Source organism: Thunnus albacares, chromosome 16 (assembly GCF_914725855.1).
Source record: "Thunnus albacares chromosome 16, fThuAlb1.1, whole genome shotgun sequence".
Taxonomy (NCBI): domain Eukaryota; kingdom Metazoa; phylum Chordata; class Actinopteri; order Scombriformes; family Scombridae; genus Thunnus; species Thunnus albacares.
In genome coordinates this window covers 12,200,146-12,221,177 of record NC_058121.1, presented here as the reverse complement: position 1 = coordinate 12,221,177, position 21,032 = coordinate 12,200,146, and the positions used below count along the sequence as shown (strand labels likewise).

Below are 21,032 nucleotides of genomic sequence, written 5' to 3'. Positions count from 1 at the left end.
GTGACCCCCCTTTTTTCCCTCTTTCCTTTTTTTCCATTCTCTTGGTATTTACATTTTCTCCGTATATATATAGTTGTGGGGGCTGAGACTGTTTTTCGTGACTTTTTCCAGGCATTGATAATGTGCTGATTGTGACCAGGTGTCGACTGTTGCCAGAAATTGCGTTTTTGATGACGTTGGCATGATGAAACTAATTTATACATGCCTTGCTCTTTGTCTTGATGAAATGTTGCTTTTTTCCAATCAGTAATAAAAAGACTGGGAGCTACAATCCAGTGTGCAGACAGTCTGCTTTTTTCCTTGTATTTATGTTGTGCCATGAAGCACAATCAGTGTCATCTTAAAGAATTCAGACACTTAATAAAATTTGTCCGTATAAAAATGAGGAAAACCACACACACTTGCTACAATGAGTTTGTTGAATGGTCTGGAAGTGACTGGATGGAGTCGTGCTTTACAGTGACAGGCTTTCCCTCCCTGCAGAAAGTGAATTACTCTTAAATGGAAACTCCACACTTCAGGACACACCTGAAAGGTTAGACCCCTCTTGTTCAGTACACCTTACATTGACTTTAAAAGCATTTCATCCACTCACAGTATAACTTTTTTCTTCTTACTAAATCCCCTTTCTGCCCCCATACCTTTAATATGTTTTCTCATGTCTGCTGTGAAACATTTAAATAATTAAAACTAGATGAGCTGAATTAAAGGGGCTACATGAAAGGATTAAAGGTCAAAGTCACAGACAGGAGATTAGGGTGATTGAGGAGTGAGACACTGACTATTACCTGACATTCTCCACTCAGGCTTCTGAGTTTGGCCTCGTCGCACTTTTCCACAGCCGAGATTGAATCTAGCCATCGATCATGTTCCTCCAAGGCCCGATCCAGATCTGCCAGCTCTGCAGACAACGCCGTGAACCGGCTCTGGGTGCGAACCCGCTCACGGGCTGCCTGCAGCTCCCTCGCACACACATCCCACTCAGTTTGGATCAGGTCTATGTCGGCCCTCACCGAGTCCACACGCACCCCCTCTACAGAGACACACGTCAAATGCATGTTAACAAATATGTAAGCAGACTTTAAGTATCATTTTGTTTGAATGTGTCACAGTGTGTGTTTTAGGCAGGAGAAAGAAAATCCAGCAAGGCTAAAAACTAAAAATTGGAAAACAGACAACACAAATAAAAGAACCACAGATATGAGGGAATAAAACAAGTTGAGTTTAATGGAAAGTTTGGTATTTCACAAATCTACCCTAACTTAGCAGTGCTGGTCCACTACCCCTCACTGCCTCCAGAACAGTGTAAACACATAAAAATCCTGAGTGGCTCTTCATTTCCGTGACCAGTTATATTAAGTCAGCAACCCTGCAGGCTGACAGATTTTTACTACTCTATCTACAAACACCCACACAAAAGTTCAGATAAGTGAACTAAAACTGCATAACAATAAAAAAAAATGTAGGCTTGTAAATACCCAGAAAATACCAAGCAGCTGTGGAAAAGCAGTAAAATATATGGAACAAAAGAACACAATTTAACAGGGAAATGGAAGATTTCTGTTAGAGCCAGTAGTCATGAGCTACCGTGAGACGATAAGTATCATAGCCTACTATAGGAGAATAATTCTTTGGTTCACTGCAATGTTCAAGCTAGTGCATGATTACACACTTTCTGTGACAATGAGCAAGGTCAGTTCTCTCTTTGCCTCATACCTCTCTCCAGTTGATCCATCAAGCCTCGTCCCTCCTGGACCGCTTGACTAACTGCGGCTTCCTTTGCTGTGAGTTCCGACTCCAAACCCTAAAGTGATCGACACATATTTAAGATGTGGTTTTCAAAACATACGCTTTAACTTTAAATTGAAATCATTTATTTTTTAAGATGTATAATCTGCAGGTTTACCTTTAACTTGTCCTGCAGGTCTGGGGTGTCAGGTGAAGTCTCAGGGTGTGTGGAGGCCAGTGCCTGAGCTGAGGTCTTCCATGTTTTAATCCAGCTCAGTAGATCAGCAAGCTTATTTTCAAACCTGCAGAAGACAGAATGTGTAGATATTTGTGAGTTTATATGTCTTTAATGTTTATACTTTTCTGGTAGGGGAGATAGAGTCTGTCTCTATGTGTGTTTGTGTGTCCCAGTTCTTACACTCGTCTGACTTCTGCATCTGTCTCCACCAGTCGTTTCTTAGGAGGGGCAGGTGGGGCCAACTCCTGGTCAGCGATTGAAGCAGCTGCAGCCACAGCAACCGTATCAACGACGACCTGTTCTTCCACCTGAGTCATCCCCGCATCAGTCACAGCTTCCATCACCTTAGCAGTGCATTAGAGCGCGGTGAAGAAAAACAATAAACCACAGTCACAAAGTGATAAACAAGCCTAACCCTAACCAAATATTTTCACACAACATTTTTACTTTTTTTTACTACAACTACTACTAATTCTTTAATGTATTTCTACTTTACCACTCTTGTAGGAAAAAAATCATAAATGTTAGTATTGAAGTTTTACATAAAATCCTTCCACAGTGGCCAACTAAATCCTCAAACTGTGAATGTTGGTTTTATTATAAACCATAATTACTATTTATGTCACCCAACTAAAACTACTACAAACTACTTTGGGGATAACAGAACAGCAGGGTGATTTTAATGTTTCTGTTATTATTTTCCACACTTCTTCCATTTGTTAAAATCAAATCAATCTTTATTTGCCACATACATCATTAAGTACAATGTGTAGTGAAATACTACTTTTCTATTGTCTGAGATTGATCAATAAAAAAATATTTACAAAATGTAAACCTTAACCTCCAATGAACCAACCACTAGACCTCTCCCTTGCCCTACTTCCCCTTTTTGTCTTACATCCTGACCACCGCAAAGGCCAAAACAACATAGGTTGAGCCATTTTTACCATACCAGACATTTACTGATAAGAACTACAGTTTTTCAAAGGGAGCTTTCATTTTTCTTCCACGATGATCTAAGTGGGAGCTTCTAAAGGTTCCTGACATTCACCACTGTGAGTTAAATTAAGCTCCATTACATTCTGATGTGAACTGTAGCACCTGCTGGATTTGTCTGCGTCAGCAGCCATGTGCTTTTTTACCACAGTATTGAATTGCCTCAGCTGGTATCCTTGTATTTCTATCAGCTATTCACTGTGACATTTTCAAGCACAGTCAGCAGGAAGACAAAACTCCTTTAAGTAAAGTTACATGCAAAACCAGGGCGAAAACATGAAACACACCTGGAAGGAGCAGTCCTCCAGCTTCTGCACCAGGCTGTCCCATCTATGGGCCAGTTCCTCTGTGTCTGCCTCGATCTTGGCTCCTGCCTCAGCGTTCTGTAGTAACGATATCACATCCTGTCCTGCATCAGACAGCTGGTCTAGGGTCCTCCTCTTCTTTTCCATGTCTTCTTTTAGGGTCTACAGGATATAATGTCAAAACAATCAAAGGCTTCTCCAAATATGGAAATCCTGCTTTGAAGTTTAGAAATTAAAGGTAGTTAGTTTTAAAATGTCTGCTGCAGCTATTATTGAACTAAGGGTGCGATTTCTTTTGTTCTACTTAATTTTTAGTTAAGAAGTTGAAGTGACACTAACAACATTAGGCTCTTTACATTTACAACTCATTATATTGCTAGGTAAATGCTGTAATTGCAGCACAGCAGCTACCAAGAACTGGCACTCTACTTACTGCTAATCGGCGCACATTAGTATTCATTTCACTTGGGTCCTTAAAATTGCTGGTCTGTACTTCACTCAAGGCCTCCTCTTTCTCTGCCAACCACGCTCTGAACAAACTCTGTAGAAGAGGTGGGAAAACAGAATTAACTTCAATTACCAAGCAACCATTACAAACAGAATCTGGGAGTCCAGGAACGTGTAAAAAAAAAAAAAAAAAAAAAAAAAAAAACTAAATAAATATGCAACTCTTTTTGAAAAAACCCTTTCAAAAACAGACGCATTTTCAGCTCAAGCAACGGTGTGTTTGAGGTTAGATAAGGGTTGCAATACTAAGAACAAAAGGATTTAATTCAATGGGTTCACTTTGTAGTTAAAGGACTTTTGTAAGCTTCATGGAGTGAAGGATTGAATGCTCTGTCCTTCATGACAGTGGCTGTCTCTTTTCATCACAATATAGCTCAAAGGAGGAGGAGAGTCTTAAATGTTGTACTTGAAGTGGTTCAAATATAATTGGTCATTTAATTACAAGGAGGAAGAGAAGCCAAGGCGCATATAAGAGTCTGTGTGTATAAAAGAGAGAGCCTGCTGAATGTCCTACCTGGTCCGATAGAAGCTGTTGCCATACCATGAAGACTTCCTGCAGCTTGTGCCACCTCTCTTCCGTCCAGCGACACACAGCTGCCCAGCGCTCACCCAAGGACTGAATGCAGGATAGAGGCAAACATTAAAGCAGTCATGGGTATTTTCAGAAATACATCTAAAAAATACATGCATTCAAAACCAATTCTCTGGTACAGGTTCTTACATATAAAGACATTATTTATAGCTTCATAATCCACATAAAACTCATGTTTAGCTTCATCACTCTGCCTTTGTGGATCAAGACAACAAAAAGCTGAGCAAAATACTATTGTTTCTGTATAAAAACATGTATATATACAGTATATAGTTAGTATATAAACACACATTAGATAGCAGTAGGGTAACAATCTTGTAGCAACATATTACATGTTATTTATCCAGATTAATAATTAAGAGGCAAATGTAATTTATTACATGTACTGAAGGAGGCAAAACAAATTCACAAAAGGCACGTCCAGGCTGACAACTTACTTGTAGTTGCTCCTCCAGCGCAGCAGTGGCACTCTCACCGCTGTTCTCATCCACCACGACCACCATATGTGTTAGAGAATTAACCTTTACTTGCTCCGCCTCCAGGTCGTTCTGAAGCTCCTGAGCGGAAACCCAAATAGTGAATTCAGCATGGTCACATATTACCCATTAACAGAGCTGGCAGAGATGAGCTATTCAGCTTTATGATGACACCACAGAGATCACAGTGCATGAGTCACAAAACTACAGGATCAAGCATGTGACACAGTGATCAAAAGATTGTCTGAGAACAAGAGCAGCATCATCTAAATTCATACAAACATGTTTTATCGCATCAACTTCACTGACTACATCTATTTTCCAAATTTTCAGTCTTGGATCATTATACAAAATAATAATTTGGGTTGAAAAATGTTTGAATGGGGAAAGTATTTTTACTTTGTGTTGTTCTATGTGTTCCTTGTAGACCTCCACGTCTTCTGCAGGCGGTTCTGTCTCTATCTTTCTTATTCGCTCTTCTGTCTGTGTCAGCCAATCTGAAAGCTGCTGTAACTGCTGCTGCTGAAGGTCCATTAGGACTTCATGGAGCCTGGAGAGAGAGAGAGAGAGAGAGAGAGAGAGAGAGAGAGAGAGAGAGAGAAATTTAAGAGACATAAAAAGATGATACCAGATGACATAAACTTTAAGGTGAGACTGCCTGTTAAGCTGGTTTAATAGTGTGTTCTGAGTTCTGCTTCACAGAAGCACAAACACTGGATTGAGTGACAATGTTCAAGACTCCACAGACAAGGAGTCATGACACACACACTTTAAATCAAGCGGACATCGTGAATACGATTTATGAATAACTGTGTATGTGTGTGTATGAGTGTGTCTAGAGCATCATAAACCTTGATAACACTGACTAAGTGTCTGACTTGTTAGGCCTTGGATGGCTACAGGCTTATCAGGTGTCACCTTCACAGAGCTTGCAGTCTTGCACATTCTTCACACGGAAAACCCATAAATATCTATGGTCACACTGACACTGAGAGAACAATTACCTCTACTGGACAATGTGTGGCTCATGATGTGATGGCACAGCACTCTAAACTGTAAAACAAATCTTTAAAAATGTTTGAATTTTAAGCCTTATTTTTCTTTAAAAAAAACAAACAGTAAAATTGTCATTTGCAAATAAACAACGGCAGAAAGTATTGCATTACATCTACAGGATTGAAGCAGGTGTATGTGTGTGTGTGTCTCTACCTGGCCTGGCGGTCCATGCTTGCCACTCGGAGGCTCTCCCAGCGGGAGTTGAGGAGGCTCATCTGCTCCCGGATTTCATCTTCTTCTTCTTCTGTCAGGTTGCCTTGGGCAATCAGTTGATTACCTGCTTGCAGCACATTACCCACGCTGCTTTGGTGAGCCGTCAACTCCATCATAAAGGCCTTTACAGAGAGAAAGGTTATGATAAAAGTTGATAGAAAATCTCTGACTGTGGAACTGTTTTCATTTCAAATGATGGCCTTCCTGCAAAGCAGTGCGCTTGAAACAAAACAGCCCTGACAAAAGGCAGGGCTGAAAAACTTACAGGAAGACATTCAATCTCTGTCTAAAGTAAAGGCGGACAATGTATAACCAGATACCCTTAAACACAAGTATCCTGATCCAGAACAGTCAAACATGTAGTCCTAATATTGCTTCAATTATCTGAGGTTCCATCCACATACTTACATCTGGATATGTTTCTCTCCCCAACCTCTAGCTTCACTTAAAAACATTTAACGCCCTCCAGAAGAACTGGGCATCATCTCCGTGCCCTTGGTTTCACAAGTGTTGCTGTAGCAACAGACAGATGAGCCTGTGTGCACATACTCAAGGGCTGATTCTGTCAAGTGGCCAACTGAGGCCAATTACAAAACAGAAGAAGGAGAAAGTGCTTCAAGAAAGAATATAGGAGCAAATTTGAAGGAGCTAGGTTGCTTTTCAACTCCTCAGAGGGGCTGCTGTTGGCTGGCTCTTGCACAATATCGAGGCCAATGAATTTTTGAGTTGTTGTCTGTTTTCAGTGAGCTGTCTGGATGAGTAAGCATTTTTGACTGCACCTCTGAGCACATTGTTTTTCATGAGGCTTTGGTGGAGAAGCTGGAGTAAGTTGGGAACAACCAGGCCGAAACAAACTGGATTGATTTTCTAGACCTCTTGAAAAGCCTGGCTGTTAAAGAGGCTTTGGATTTGGTTGCTTTCAGTCTTGCTACCAGCTTTCTGCTTTGACCTGGATTCCAGACATTAGACTTCACAAATATTCACATTTCAGCCAAGGGAATCCAGCCAAAGCCCCTTTACACACATGCACAGACACAAACCCTGCAACTACGCCTTCTCAAACAAGCAAGTAAGCTCTGGGCCAGGGCACCATGGGGTGCTGTGCTCCACTGTTCTTAGCAGAATTCCTGACATTCCCAACATGTACGGAGCATGTACTGTTGGTTGTGGGAGGCTTCTCTCTGTGGGATACTATCTTCAGGCTCAACAATGGAGAGTGACAGTTCTTAGACTTAAAACTGGTATGCAAGTCTGACAAATAAAAACATTGGTAGAGTAAAATTGCATCACAGAAGTGCATCAATATGTGTGCTAATAATGAATCCACTCAATATGAAAAGTCTGGATACATATCATTTAGGAAAACACTAATTAAGCAGCTATAGTAAGTATAGAAACAGTCATGGACTTTTCATCTACTAACTTAAACAAGTATCAAACATTTCATCATTTTGTCAAGCTTCATCAGTGATAACTCGTAAATTCCACCTTAAAAAAAAGATGAATTACACACCTCTGTATGCATGTATGCTTGCATCTCTGCATGCCATAACCCAATATGCATGTCTCTTCTCACCTCGTGTGTGTGAAACTGATCTTTGACTTCTTCCACATCGTCTGACACCTCATCCTGGATCTGCAGAGCGTCCTCAGCCGACAGCAGCCAGGTCAGTACCTCCTCTAGCGTGGTCTGGTAGCTGTCCAGGTCCACTTCTAACATGCCGCCCTCCATCTCCCCCTCCATCTCTGTCATGGTGCTGGGGGTCTCGGGCTGGGGGCTGCTGCCTGCTTCCTCCATCTGCACATTCTGAGAGACATGAGGCAGGGGATGAAGCCACAGGTTGACCAAATTATAGACATCATGTTTCCATCTAGTACTATAATTACTCCATTTGTAGTACAATATTACTAATAGTAACTACTGTGGAAACTGTACAGGGCCTAACTTTGACAGACAGCATTGGACAGGATTCTTAACAGGATTCTTACAGTGTCAAATCTACTGTCTTTAAACTGGAATAAAAATAAGAAAATGTAACTGTAATGTAAAAGTCTTTGCTTGTCACTTTCAAATCGCCACATTAAAACTCAAACACAAAACTGAAAAGCTAAAACTCTGAGGACAACCATGTGCATTAAACATAGCCATGCCCAAAACCTCCATGTGTCCTTTACTCAGATTTTCATCTGGCGCATCAGCTGGCAAGTTTGAAAATAGAACCAGACATCTAGGAGGGGTCTGGGCTGCTCCGGAGCACGCACAGCGACCTGCCCTGCCCAGTTAAGAAAAAAAAAAAAAAAAAAAAAACAACTGCAGGCCTATTACAGGATGCTGGGAGGTGCCCCTGGCATGCTGAGCAGGTCAATCTTCATTCTAGGAATAGCAGTAAGTTTCAAACACAGTAGTATGTTTGGGTGAGGTTTGCTGTACAGGCAGGAGGATGGAAGGTATTGCCTCCAATGAGAGGAGGCAAAAGAGGACAAGCTTGGGAAACTTGAAGAGAAGGGGTTGAATCAAATCTTACACTTAATACCCTGGCACGATCTAGCTACACATGGAAAGATAATCTTTCATTGTAGTGACAATGCTCATTTCCTTCAACAATTTCTCTCAACAACCAACCAGGCTTTGCTAAATCAAAACACTATAGAATAGGCATTTCAGCCACATTTTTAACAAAATCTAAAATATACATTACTTTAAATACAGTGTTTCTACATACTATGTGGACATGGTTGGGCCTTTGTTGACAACAGCATTTAACAAGTTATTCCAGGTTTCCATTTTTCTAAAGGAAATGCAGTAAAAAATCTGTTGAAATGAAGAGGAGATAAAAATCTGCAACAGCATCCATGCCAAGTCAAATATGACAGAATTGCTAATGGGTGTGTAGGGACTGGTACAGTAATAAGTCAAATGGACCTTTGTTTTCCAGTCTGAATTTACACAGTGGTAACGTCTGTGTAACGAACTCAGGGAAAGGTCACCTGCTGGAAATATTCTATGACCTTTTGGGTATTTTGGAATAAGTCACACAAATATTGTAAGCCCTTACTTATATTAGCCCAGTGTAGGCAGACAAAGGCAGAGCAACAGAGAGAGAAAGAAAGACAGGAGAGACTGAGAGAGAGAAAACTGCAGCCTTGGTCTATTTATTGAATCGAATGGCTGTAAAATAGCTGTGGTCTGGCTCAACAGAACACTTTATTATCACCAGATGATTTGCTCAACTCAATCCCTGCATTCATCAGTTTTGCAGTTGTGATTCTGCAGCATGTAATGCATACACTGGTGCACTTAACATCAGTGATATTCCAACTGAAATGAAAACACTGCTATAAAATTGAATTAGATCTTGAGCTAAAGTCATCAATATTGAAAACAAACATCCAAAATCAACATTAAAAAACACCTAAACATTATCACAACACCAATATTACAAACCTAAAACTAAAGAGAGGAACCGAACATAGTCATCAAAAACAAAGAGCCTTTATTTTTCCTCCACTCAGTCTCACTACCAGCAGTATTACGCATCACTTCCTATGGGGAGCGGAAGCGTGCCAGGAAAGTAAACCCCTTGTTGGACCAATCAGAGCGCCATTTAAAAAAGACTTTTCCAGCATTCGTTCCAAGGCGTGTGAAGTATGTGCCCATGGGCAATAAAAACTTAAGAGGTGGTTTCGGGATTTTCTGACTCCTGACTGAAAACCTCTGAAGCCAGCTGCCCCCCAGCTGCATGTGATTGAAAGAAAAAGAGAACAGCAGGCTGGGAAGGACTAAAAATGTCCCCAATACATACAGTATGGACCAGAGTGCGTACACAATTCTAAATGGAGTATATGAAAAGAATAAAAACAGGAAAAAACAAAGCTATATACAGATTACAAGCATAAGTGAAACGGTAGGAAAGTCCAAGATGTACAAATAAGACACTCTGAAATGTCCACTGATGTTTCTCAATGAAGTATCAGCATGTGCATGTCAGTCACACACTGAAGACACCCGCCCACCAGCACACAGACATCTTTAATGCTCAAATAACCTTCCCTGTCAACTCTCTGCACACACTCCCATTCTCACCAATTTATTCCCTCATTTCCTTCCATGCTATAACAGCACTTCGGTATGTTTCCAGCAGCGTGCGGCTTGGTCTGTAGGCTAATGTCAGAGGGGTGAGTCATGGCTCTGCTCCCTATTTGCCTGCGCCTGCTGTGCTTTTCATGAGCAGCGCTGGAGAGAATGAAGGAGATGGCTTTTTCAGAGTGGGAGTGACTCATTCTATCTGGCAACACACACAATGAGATACTTCACAATATTCCTTATGCCTGCACATAACTGAGTCTGTGGCTTTCGAACTGAATGTTATCAGAAACACAACAGAGCAGCAAAGGTTGAAGTAGTTATGAGTTCAAAGTTTTTGAGACTCCAGCATTTCAGTTGTTTTAAAAAAGGAGCTGAACTATCATCTTTCCATTCACAGAAAGAGATAAAGGCTTGTTTACACCAGCACAGACAGAGGGATTCAGACAGGCAGCCACTGGGGGAGATATATCTGCTGATCTGAAGCACTGTGTCACTGCTGAAATAACTGAACCATGGGGATTAATGGGGTTATTGTACTGGTTTTATTAGAGGTGTAACTGTATTGTGACATATTTATCACAAACCACTTTGTATAGGACGTTCGCTAGGCTTCTTTGAGAGCAGTATGCCCTTTAAACCACAGAGTCTTCCTAGTCAATTTCAAACTAATTGCAGTTTATAATTGGCACATGTGGAAAATAAATTCCAAAGTTGAAGTCCAGAGAGAAAAGTTTAGGCAATATGTAATTCATTGACTGTTATATCACTAAATCATGCTGGTCAGGTTAGCCCAGCTCAAAAAGATTATAAAGTAGCTAGCATCATCAGTGTAGCAAATACCCATGAGAATCCAGAGCCAAAAGAGCCTCCCATATCATTTAGATCCCTGTGCAGGAGACTTTTCCTGTTAAAATATAATAAACAAAAAAGCTAAAACACACTGAGGTCTAAAGTCCTTATCTTCTGCAGATTCAGAACAGGCCAAATGATTAACAAAATACTAAATACTCAAATACTACAATAGCGTATCTTCAAGTCATAGAAAACACAAAGTACATCTTTAATATTCTTCCTGTGAGCATAGTTTTGTTATTACGCCAAAAAAAATACCGAACAGTGAACTAGGTTTGGGTACAAAGAACCAACTGTTTCCAAATGTATAAGAATCTGAGGTTTGTTAAGAAACACGATTTTCAATTCCAGTCATAAATTTCTGAATCTTTGATCTAATGTTCTTCTGTCCACATTGCTGTGTACCAGCTGTGGATTTTTTTAAAGTTTGCACATAAAAGAAAGAACACCTTGGATTCTGTAAAAAAAAAAAAAAAAAACCCAAAAAACACAGATTTAACCATGGATTCCAGTAGGCACCTTTTATGTGAGTAGTTTTAAGGGTCATGACATCATTCAGTGACCCTTTGGTGTAGACCCATGTGTCAAATCCACTTTGTCCTAAAAATACCACATTAAATAACAACTGTAACATACTGTGTTGGACATTTTACCTGAGCACTGACGCCTGGACCTGAGTCCTCAGCCTCCACTTTGTATTTCCGTGGTAGGGTCTCCACTTCTCTGATAGCCTCCATGCTCACATCTTTTGGCAGCACAGCGAACAGTGATGTCACGTACATGATAATGGACTTCTTATCCGGTAACTGCACCGCCACATCTGTAAGACAGTAGGTAGAAGAGATACAAATTAAGCATGAAAAGCAAGCGGTAGAGAGAGAGAGAGAGAGAAAGGGATAATGAGGTGAAAATTGGATAAGGAGAAAAGCAGCGTGGCAGATGGAGTGAGATAGCAGTTAAAGGGTGATGGGGGGGGAGATGAGATGGGAAGGAAGGTGAGAGGGGAAAGAAAGAAGCAAGTTGATGCAAGTTGTAGTAATTAAACCCGGCTTTGACACAGGTCAGGTGTGACTGCCCCTCAGTCATGACATAACAAGAGGCGTCTGAATATAGACGGCTCATGCACACAGAGCATCTACAGGTGCGACATGAACTAGAAAAACATTCTGTGCAAACACAGCTTCTTACAAATCTTCAGCCAAAGACAACATCAAGGTATTTGCTGCACAGTGAGTTTATCCAAGCACTGGCAGAACATGAAGGCAGGCTACGTGTACTCAGACTATGTTTTATTATGTGGGAATTTCAGACTGTAAAATGTACGTCATACCACAATCAATTTATATTTTTTTTGGGACTACTAAAAAAGGTAGTAGAGACGTGCCTTTTCTTTTGCAACCTTTTTTGATAAAAACTTTCATTTCCAAAAAAAAACACTGTACAAATGACCTCCCCCTGTGGCAAAGTAATACCTTCAGGATCCAGTAGCCTCTCGATAGTCAGCTGGTCTTTGGCTACAGTGAAGGCGTGGTCCAGTCTCTCCACAGGGCTCAGTCTGACCACCTGATCCCAGCTGAATGCGTTTGGCCTTACGACACACAGAACAGCAGCAATGAGAGAGGAAACATGCACACAGTAACATTAAAAGGTTTCAGGTATAAAGGCTACAATATCAGATCATTCATAATAAACCATATGAACATATTTCTATTTTGTTGTATGCATCTCTCAACTGGTAGAGTGAAAAAAAAGAATCTGAACACAATAAAAGAATGAACTGTTTTCCTTCATCCAAGTGACTTCATCTCATGTATCATCTTTTAAGGCAACAGCTTCTGTTGTTCATATGCTTCTGTTTTGTACACACCACCAAGTTTTTGAACAATTACATCACATAAACATATCCTTCATGTAGGGACAAATTCATAAATATTTACTTATATATATGCCTTGTCTACAGAAAAGACTTTTCCTTTGTTGAGGCCAGTTGGGTTTGGAATGTGTGTGTTCAGTGATTCACCTAAACCCTGGCCCAGGTCTAAACCAACACTGGCCTTTCTCACAGCTCACAATCCTGTGTGTGTGTGTGTGTGTGTCACTGCTAAGGACAAGGGGTTACAGAAAGGAGGGGGGGGGGAACACCCCTGACGCTTCGCTCACCGAGTGTGTGCAAACAGTGACATGGCAGGCGTAAACAGAGCAAGTCAAGCAGTGTACACACACCCAGCATGTGCTGACCTGTCAACCTGACCTTCTGCCACTTGCACAGCCAGAGTATCCTCACTCTCTTTTCCTCACACACACAAACACACTCACATAAGCCTGTTTCACACATAGTTCCCAGTATATTACTGGGATAACCTTTCAGGCGCCACTAGCGATTTTCACTATTCACACATGCAGCTACATTCAGGAACATTTCCAGCTTGCGTCTTTTCACACATGCAATGGCAATGCAGGAATAGATGGGGCAAGGGATGGTCCAGCAGATGGCGGTCATGCAACACTTTTGGATGCCAACCGCCATAAAACTCAACAGAAGAAGAAGATGATGGGCAAGGCCGGATGTACAGTATGTGTATACGGCCGAAGACGTCTCTTATTATTTATAGGAACATGATGGGTGAAGGGATGTTTTTGTCCAGTGCCAACGTCATGTTTTTGATATTCAACAAGTTTGCGAGACAAATCACCCGCAAAAGCATTGGCATGGCAACTGTAAACAAGTCGCGGATTCAAATGTGTCATCCGCAGAGTCTTGTGATTGGTTCATTTACTCCATGTCGAAGCGTCTTTCGTCTGACAGACATGCTTGTCCCTGCTTTCATTCACAACATAGCCGTACCAGCATTTTCCCTGAAATGTTACTAGGTCTTGAGGTGGGAAATTGGCAGTGCAGATTTTCCTGAATATTGATCCCTGCTCCCATTCACACATGACCCCATGCAGGAAATGTTCCTCAATATTTCAGGGATACACTGCATGTGTGAAAGAGGCTATAGAAAGGATCCTAAACATCTCCCACTTCTAAATTCCAGGCCTTGGTTTCTTGACAGTGTTTGAAGGTCTTGGCCTGTGCTCAGTATGATTTACATTTGGAATCAAAGGGCACATGTCAAATATGTAACGCCTATAATGTGGGTTTTGAACTATGGAAAATGCATAGTCACACACAAAGTGAACAGCAGCAACTCAATCAATTTCAACATGAATGTAGGCTCCTCAGCCTTTTGTCAGTTTTAACGGGTCACAGCAGTAAAGTAATGATTGTTACCATGACCACGTTTCATGCTCCAGTACCCTCCAGAGTCTATGTTGTCCTCACCTGAAGTGGTGTAGGATGCCATTAAGAGCCAGGCCGTCAGCCCAGCTGGTGGTAAAGTTCAGCACATTGACTTCTGGGTATGAACGGGTGCACTGGCGTACCCAACTGAGTAAAATCTTCTCACTGTTGGTCTGCTGAAGGTTGGACATGACGTCCTTCATGATGTCTTTAACCTACATGCACACAGTCCAAAAAGAAAAAAGACACATATATAAATAAAGATGAATAAACATTTAAAACATGCAACATGCTAAAATATGCAAATTAGCACATTTTGATTCCATTTGTTTCCCAGGATATAATACAGGAACTTACTGTTAGCTGCTTTATTGTGATAATTCTGCTTGTGGATTTTGTTGATATGGAAAGTGACTGTAACTCTAATAATCCTTGAATTGACAAGGCAGATCAGAGCATCAGCAGGAGCTATGTTTTTTCAAGAAACACCAGGCTGCTTAGAAATATCCACACATTCTGTGCTAATCCAAACGTGGGTATATGAACTAACCAAAGGTTTCCTACAATGACATGTCTAGGATGCACAACAACATAAACATATCAAATCCATTCATTGTGCATACAGTGACAGGAGTGGCATTAAGGTAAACTAATAACAATGAAAGAATAATGAAATATGATATAATTATTAAATGTTATAATAATATTTAAAGAAATATCAGTGCTCAAACTCTTTTAATAAAACCTATTGATTAGCTTTTTTCCTCCAGATGGTTGTTTCATATTTCAGCGGGTCAATCTCACACAGCAGCAGACGATAAGCAAGTTGACATGCATGCACGCATGTGCGCACATCAATATGGCTTTTACGTCATCTGTATTTTTGATCCCTCAGGAATATTAGTGAACACTGAGTTCACAGTAAGAGCAAACATTAATGAGGGTTTGTGTGTGTACATGCAGCATCTGGGAGGACAGAAGGGAACAGCATGTATGTGTGCTCACCTGCCAGTGGAGGATAATGCTCCAGATGAGGCCCAAGGTCAGCTTGTGGTTCCCATCCACAATATCTGTACCTCCTATGTTTACCAGATCGACCTGAAAGAGGGGGCACAGAGTAAGACAGCAGCTCACTAGAAATAATTATAACAAGCAATGGAATATTAACAAGCAAATTCAACCTCATTACACACCATATAAAATAATAAAATCTTCTCTGTGAAAATCTCATTTGTTTGCATTGATTATAATTAACTTTCACAATTAAGCTTGTATGTACGTTAATGTATGTTAAACACTTAAAGTAACAATTCTGATCACATAATAACCTTCAAGCTTCTATATGCAGCTGGGTAAAAAATAACGCTTCAAATCTTAATGAGTGTCCACACTGCTACAGCTGAGTACTTCTGAACCATGCTTTACACACAGTGGATTATAGTGTCCTAATTACATCCATCCACTGCTACCTGTGAGGTTTGTCAGACACTTGTCATAGGAGGTCAGGCCAAGTGTAGAATGATTACATATAAATATTTAGGAGAGGATCAAGGCACAGAGTGGAACATGAGGTCAAGTGTCTGGTCAAACTAAAAAGTGACGTCTTTCTCTACTGCAGAGTTGACCTGCGACCCATCTCTAGTCCCAATTAGGCCTGTCTGGCTACAGCATTGCTTCTCTCGGCCTCATGTTCCCACTATACTCCGACCTCTTCCGTTTGCAGTGACATAAATTCTACAAATGCAAACAGGTCTGGGTCTGCGTGATTGCACAGGGAAATTATTATGATTGTCATGCACGTTGCAGTTGACAGTGGAAAAGTTTCACGCATCTCACACGGGAGCCACTTGAGTGCTTTTTTGACGACCTGAGCCAAGTAGGAGACAAAAACATGACAGGCTTTTTGCACATGAGATTTTCCAATGCTGTGGCCACTGCTCCTCTCTAGATACAGCATTAGACTCATGTTAAGTGTGGACGGCAAAGATGCATTATTTCACGACTAAGACATGACATGAAACTCAAGCATATTTGAATGATTAATGTGGTTTTAAAAGTATTTTTACAATTTCTATTTATTTTCAAAACCATCCAAAGGCCTTATTTCATTTCCTCCAGTCAGCAGACTTTACAGGCTCATGGGAACTCTGGCCTTCTCTGCCAGTTGAAAGTCTCTGGCTCTTGCAGGAACAGGGCTTCCATGCAAACTCCAGAGCCTACTGCTGAGGTCAAGGCATTAAGACCAACCATTTTACACAGAGAGGAGGAGGGACGAGGGAGCGAAAGACTGAGGGAGGCAGAGAGACAAAGAAAGATACAGAACACAGTGCAGACAGAATGGCACATTCAGAAGAAAGGCCACAGGAGAACATGTAGTCCTGGGTAGTTACAAGAAGTGTTACTAATATGAATCAAGCCAGTGCAACCTGTGCTGGAAATATACCGAGTCTGCAAGATTTACTACGACAAAACACAACAACTAACAGCTAATTTTACTGGTCATTCTAGTTCCCTCTTTCTGGCTGATGGTGTGCTAATGAGAGCAATCAGCAGCCGTACTACGTGGCTTAAATTAAACTCTGCAGACTCTTTGGCCTTCGTGGAACCTGGTTAATAAGAACTGGTGCATGTGATTTGGCTGGAAGCGTCCACCAAACAGCAGCTGATGTGACGAAAAAATAAGCAAGTACTCACATTATTTTGATGTAGAACTTGAAGTACTTTGTTGACGTTGTTAAGAGCGTGCACTCTGGTGGATCCTCGCTCTTTGGTCTGAGGAAGAGGAAACACAGCATAAATCAGCTGACAGCATGTTCATTGTTCACTTGCCAATCATAAAGCTGCAGGGATCTTTGACAGTTCATAAAATCACCTAAGATGAATGGAGTAGATTTAGAGCAATGAGTTTCAGTGGAATCATTGACATATTCATTTACGAATACACACACACTTAGTCCCAGATCAAACTAGAGCCTGAAATATATGATGTGAGGCATTGCTACACAAAGAAAAGATCTGCCATCACTCAACAGAGTGTTTCTCCCCATACATTCATCACACCCATTACTCTATCAGCAGTGTCTGCAGGCCAACTTATAGAAAGAATGACATGATGAATGGCTGCCAAATGCAAATCTTCACATACCTCAGCCACTCATTAGCACTCAATTATAGAATTAGTATTCTGCTATAGTGTGTGTGTGTGCGTGTGTGTGTGTGTGTGTGTGTGTGTGTGTGTGTGTGTGTGTGTGGGTGCCTGTTTGCATGGCATAGAGACAGTTGGCACTTGTACAGCTGCAGGTGCTAGACAGCAGATATGCTGCTGAAGGGGCGACAGTGAGGTGACAGTGATAAAAAAAGAATAATCAGTGAGTGACACAAAAAAGTGTGTGTGTGTGTATGCAAATGCAAATACACATACATACACATACATACACAGGGATGGGACACTGAAAGAAATGTATGAATTGCACTTTTACCCATTCTTTTTTTGATGGAGTATTGGGTGGGAAGCCAGTATATAAAATGTCAATTTAATTAGTTAAGTAAAAACTTAAGTGTCTTTTGGAAAATCACACCCATGCAGAAAATACACATATGAAGAAATTGACAAAGTTTCAGATAACGTAAGAACGAGCAAAACTGATGAAATTGGAGATGCAATAAGTTTGCAACACATCTGCTTTTGATTTAGCTGGTTCTATTTCAGGAACTAAACCAGAGCTGCTAAGGCCCCATGTGAAGCTTTAATGTTTACATTAGATTTAGTTTTTGCATGAAGTAATAGATGTGCTTGTGCTGGCTTGAGGGGATTCAGCAGTCACCCTTCAGCTATGAAAAACATTGCAATTGTATTGCCCACAAATCCATAAGCACATGGGTGGTGTTAAATTCCTTGCTTGAAAATCTTTGTTTTGAATACGTTGTCCTTGTTGTTCAGTTTGATAAAATGTGCTTGCAAACCAATCTTGTTTCCTTCATGCCACAGCTCAAGTTCCAAATGAAGTCAAACAGTACTGAAACAATTCTCAGGAATTTTAAAGGTCAGGTTTCTCTGTTCCTAAAAATGTTAAAACTGTGTGACAAAAAGTGTGCAAACCTCAATACACACATACAAAAAACTTACCAGGACAGTGCCAGTGAGGCCCTCCAGCAGGTCCAACAGCTTCTTCCCATCCCTCAGGTCAGAGAACATATCTTTGATGGGCGTCTTACCCGTCTGATTGGAGAAAATCAAGTCAACATTTTAATCAACTCAGGAAATGTGGAGATTTACAAATTATTTGAACATTGAAAATAATGACAGATGTCAGATTGTCACTAAAACGAAATTATGTCAAAGTGGACTTAAATCTTTTGAGAAGTCATAACATTTACATGTAATTAAATAAAAAAGGCAGCTACTTTCAACAGGTATGTTTGGCGGGATTTACAAAGGGCCAGCTATAGAAAAGAAGAAGAGAAACTTTGGTAGGCAATAAGAACCACAATCATAGCTGTAGACATTCAACACTTTGAAAAAAGCAAATGTAAGGGAAGATTGTGAAACTGAAAGCATTTAAGAGCTGCAGGGATTATGTTGCCCTGTCTGAGGAGTGCAAATATTTAAACAAGAGTGCACATATTTAACACAATTCTCTGAATGGTTTGTTTAGGGGAATGATGAAATATAAAAACAGGACCACACATATAAAGCCATTAGTTCTCAGACAGAAATGATTGCTGGGTAGAGTCATGGACTAAGAAATGTACTGAAACAAAATGATGTGTTTAGTCCACTGAGCATAGCACCGGGATCCAATCACAAATACTTCTCATGCTTTGTTTTAACATATGAGGATGAGATATGGTAATGGCTTGCAATGAGCAGTACAATAAGTTCAACAAGATTTATATAGTGAGAAGTAAACATTTCAACAGTTGAATTTACGGTCCTGATAGTAGCCATGCTTGCTGCAGGCACGTCACCCTCTTTAACGAGGGAGGAGAAGTATAATATCACAAAAATCTGCTTTTTATCAGAAATAGACTGATTATATCAGGACTGAAATAACCTACATTTAGTGCAACCACCTCAGTCCCTTGTCAGAAACCTTTACTTCAATCTCATGCAGAGGAAGCACATGTAAGTTCTAAAATAATTAACTTTTTATTGTGTGTTTTAATTGGTGCAATAAAGGGTCAGCATCCGTTTAAACTAGGTTGTCTACATATTTTTATTTTACCTTGGAGAACTGTGCATTTATCCACTTGGTGAATGTTTTCTTCTGTACTGTGTCATGTTCATCTGTGGAAAAAAAAAAAGAGGAGGGGGTGTGAGACAGGTGAACAGGTGTATCAAGACTTGACATCAACAGTGCGTACGGTCAGTCTCTTGATGACAGCAGCAAAGGAACATTTCCACTTGTTTATTTCAGGAACTTATTGGCCAAATTCACTCTCACATACACACACACACACATACACTGACATGCTGGTAAATGGTAATTGTAGCTAGAGGCATCACGGCTTAAAAGCATTGCGATCAATGCGGCTGGAACATCAGAAAATTACACACATTTACATAGGAACAAAATGTAAGCAAGAGGAAGTATTTGGATGATGTGTACAAAATGTCAAAATGTGGGTAACGTCAGAGGTAAAAGACAAAAAACTCTCTGTTTGCACGTGTGCTCCAGCCCTGGCCCATTTATAATGTTCCCCTGGTATCTGAACCCAGTTGTGCAAATATTTCACATTTTCTTCCCGCTTGACTCCCTGCTCCTCCTTTATTCTCTCCAGCATGGCACTCTAATAAGGCCTCATTGTGTGTCAGGCAGAGGGTCAGCTGCTTTGATGTGCCTGGGCGATGGTTGGCTCCTGTAATGCATTAGAGTAGCTCGTGCACTTGCAGAAGTCATAACTTAGAGTCAAATAAAATTAAATGAAACAAAAATAGGACAGGACTTTAAGGGGCCCTGGAAAGAATTCATCTTTAAAAATAAGGAGACACAGTCGTGTAATAAACAATCCCAGGATATACAGGATGTTCTTCAAGTGTGTGCCCTTCCTGTGGCCTCCTAAATAACCAGTTCATTAAGTTGTCACTTTGTTCCAGGATTGTTCACCTGAGGGAATAGGGCCAAAAAAGAGAAATGCATTCACATCTGCTTCTAAGCACCATGACTGAGGTCTAAGACTGTAATCTGGGGGAGGAGAAGCTGTAAAGTGTATGTGCATTTAAACTGCCACTGTCATTCAACTAGCCGCTGTGTAAAGCACCATGAACTGAACAAAAGGTCAAAGGTTATGATCACCAGCCCCAGCGGTCGTCGGCTTCTTTGTTTGGGGTGTGTGGAGTGTATGTTGTGTGTGTGTGTGTGTGTGAGTGTGTGCAGACGCTAGCTGGGTGATAAGGGGCATAAAAACAAGAATGTACTGCAAAAGGAGGCCAGAGGTGGGGGTGATGGAGGTGAAGAGGTGACAAGATGAGATTAATGGTGTGAAACCATCGACAGATTGTAAAGCTAGCTAAAGGTTTGGGTCGACTTATTGACTGGATTTGAAAAAAAAAAAGTTGTCAAACATGTTGGATGCAGCAAAGTTGCCGTCAAGTAGCTATTCTTACTATTCAGTGTCACATGACTGTGAGTGAGGACTGAATTATATATTTTTTTTATTCTTCTGATCTTTGGTTGGAAATGGACAAACATGAATTCT

At 40.7% G+C, this 21,032-nt stretch overlaps 1 protein-coding gene across 5 annotated transcripts in view; it reads right to left on the bottom strand.

The window, feature by feature from the left end:
• Nucleotides 1-21,032, bottom strand: part of utrn (utrophin) — a 182,015-nt gene that overhangs the window by 143,997 nt on the left and 16,986 nt on the right. For all 5 annotated transcript variants that reach the window (XM_044329765.1, XM_044329764.1, XM_044329769.1 and 2 more), the window contains 18 exons: nt 19,559-19,620; nt 18,460-18,552; nt 17,028-17,105; nt 15,339-15,431; nt 14,376-14,548; nt 12,523-12,638; nt 11,704-11,870; nt 7,688-7,918; nt 6,052-6,233; nt 5,242-5,392; nt 4,804-4,923; nt 4,289-4,390; nt 3,701-3,808; nt 3,250-3,429; nt 2,147-2,310; nt 1,907-2,030; nt 1,717-1,804; nt 789-1,033 (listed from right to left, as the gene is read on the bottom strand). In XM_044329765.1, coding sequence (XP_044185700.1) covers nt 789-1,033; nt 1,717-1,804; nt 1,907-2,030; nt 2,147-2,310; nt 3,250-3,429; nt 3,701-3,808; nt 4,289-4,390; nt 4,804-4,923; nt 5,242-5,392; nt 6,052-6,233; nt 7,688-7,918; nt 11,704-11,870; nt 12,523-12,638; nt 14,376-14,548; nt 15,339-15,431; nt 17,028-17,105; nt 18,460-18,552; nt 19,559-19,620 — 2,477 coding nt within the window. The remainder of the gene's footprint in view (nt 1-788; nt 1,034-1,716; nt 1,805-1,906; nt 2,031-2,146; nt 2,311-3,249; nt 3,430-3,700; nt 3,809-4,288; nt 4,391-4,803; nt 4,924-5,241; nt 5,393-6,051; nt 6,234-7,687; nt 7,919-11,703; nt 11,871-12,522; nt 12,639-14,375; nt 14,549-15,338; nt 15,432-17,027; nt 17,106-18,459; nt 18,553-19,558; nt 19,621-21,032) is intronic.